The 2,083-nt window shown below is 60.2% G+C and overlaps 1 protein-coding gene across 2 annotated transcripts in view; it reads right to left on the reverse strand.

Annotated features, from left to right (window-relative positions):
- LOC118001843 (ribosomal protein S6 kinase alpha-2-like) overlaps positions 1 to 2,083 on the reverse strand; it is a 155,719-nt gene that overhangs the window by 35,197 nt on the left and 118,439 nt on the right. For both annotated transcript variants that reach the window (XM_034992008.1, XM_034992009.1), the window contains one exon: positions 1,657 to 1,721. In XM_034992008.1, the coding sequence (XP_034847899.1) occupies positions 1,657 to 1,721 (65 nt within the window). The remainder of the gene's footprint in view (positions 1 to 1,656; positions 1,722 to 2,083) is intronic.

A 2,083-nucleotide genomic window follows, 5' to 3' on the forward strand; every position in this document is an offset into this window, starting at 1 on the left:
CTGGCAGAGAGGTCACAGGTGCACCTGGCGGAGAGGTCACAGGGACATCTGGCGGGGAGGTCACAGGGACACCTGGCGGAGAGGTCACAGGTGTACCTGGAGGAGAGGTCACAGGGACACCTGGTGGGGAGGTCACAGATATACCTGGCGGAGAGGTCACAGGTGCACCTGGTGGGGAGGTCACAGGGGTGCCAGCATCTCACATGCTTCTCTGTAGTCTCAGTGTTGAAAAGAATCCTAACCCCGTAAAAGCGGCATAATCAGAACTACAGAAGCGGGTTTTAAGGAAGCTGGTGCTCTCCCAGTGGGTCGACTTTCAGAAGAGGAGGAGAGAGGAGGAGTAAGGTCAGAAGCTCCAGGCACAGCTGGTTCCATCCAGCACTCGTGTCAGCACCTTGTCAGAGGTCATAACCCTGGGGGCCAGGGGCGGCTGCCATGGTGCCCCCACTGCTAGAACCCACGGAGGTGACTGGACGAAGACAGGGAGCAAGGCAAACACCACTAACAGCCTCGGTCCTAGAGAGGACGTTAATGTAATATATACCTATCTTCTGTTAGAGTCTCTCGAGGTTAATTTGTCAGCTCAGGGAACGGAGCCCCCAAATGTGCCTGCTGTGTGCACCCCAGGAAAGGACCGGAAGACACTGACATCCGAGGAGGGACGTCCTCCTGGCACACGAAGCCCAGCCGCGGCCGCTCCCCACGCTGACGGGCCGGGAGGCGGCTCCGAGCGGCGGGTCCGAATGAGATTTGGGAGCCCCTCAGCCAGCGCCCAGCTCCAACGTGGTGTCAGCCTGGAGAACTGGGGCCCGAGGCTCGACATGTGATGGGCCCGCCCCGCACCAGGTGACGTCTGGACCCCAGGCCTGCGTCCAGCAGAAGTCCTGTGAGGTCACTTCAGCCAGAGCCCCTCACCCCCGTGTTTCCTCCCAGTGTTTTTCCATCCACAAACCCCCTCCCCGCTATTAATCCCACTGCCCCAGCTGCTCAGAGTTGAGCCCCATCTCTCCGCTGACCGCAGACCCTGTCCCCGTGGTCCCTGAACTCATCGCCATGGAGGTCTTCCTTACGTCACTAACGAGTGTCACCAATAACTGCTCTTAACAGTCTGGATGTTTGTTTTCTTTAATGACCCTACGAGAGTGGCAGCTGGGTGGGCCTGAGCCTGAAACCAGAGGCTGGGAGAGCAGCACAGAGTATGAGACGCAGCACTTCAACACAGAAGAGGCCTGCACAGCCTGGCCTGGCAGCCTGGGGACCCTCAGGGGCCTGGAGACCCAGAGACCAGGTGGCCCAGCAGCCCAGCGACCCCGCGGCCTGGAGACCCACAGGGGCCTGGAGACCTGAGGGGCTTCTGCAGCCTCTTGCTGAGCAGAAGGAGATCCCTGCTCTGTCCTCAGCGGTGGGAGTGGCTGCAGGGTCATCGGAACCTGCCTCTAAAGGGCCAAGTGTTAAAGGGCTCTCAGGCCTGGTGCTGCAGGAAGGTGGTCCCTGGTCTGTGCCTGTAAAATGGCAGCCTGTCCAGAAGGCTCCTGAGAGAGGGCACCCCTCCAGGGGACAGGGCCACGTTCCCCTCTGGTCTGTACCAAGCTGGTGAGCCCTCCACCTCACCTCCCTGTCACCCATGTGCTGTGGGCCCCATGCTGTGCGACTTACATTCCAGTCTATGGTCACAAAGAAAGAATGCCGCTTGATCTCCTCCACTCCGTCGATGCCAGCACCTGTCCCGGGGGGCAAAACACACACAAGCATCAGGACAAACCCCTAGTTTCATTACCTCTGAGAGTTTCTGGCATACCAGTGCGAGGGGCTGGGGGATGCCCGAGCAGCTCCAGATGCCTTCTTCCTGAGGGAAGGGGCCCCTGCTCACCTGCTTCACAGCCCACAGAAGCCACATTCAGCCCTGCAGGCCTGTGACAGGGTCAGAGGCAGGGGTGGGGTAGGCTGGAAGCTTCCTGCTGCAGGTGTGGGGGGGTGCCTGGAAACCTAGAGGGGGAAGCTGGAGGCCCATCACAGCCCGGCTGCACGTGTGCATGTATCCATCCATCCATCCATCCATCTATCCACCCATCCCCCCATCCAC

This window comes from Mirounga leonina, unplaced genomic scaffold (genome assembly GCF_011800145.1).
Source record: "Mirounga leonina isolate KUSES-001 unplaced genomic scaffold, KU_Mleo_1.0 Mir_54, whole genome shotgun sequence".
NCBI lineage: Eukaryota > Metazoa > Chordata > Mammalia > Carnivora > Phocidae > Mirounga > Mirounga leonina.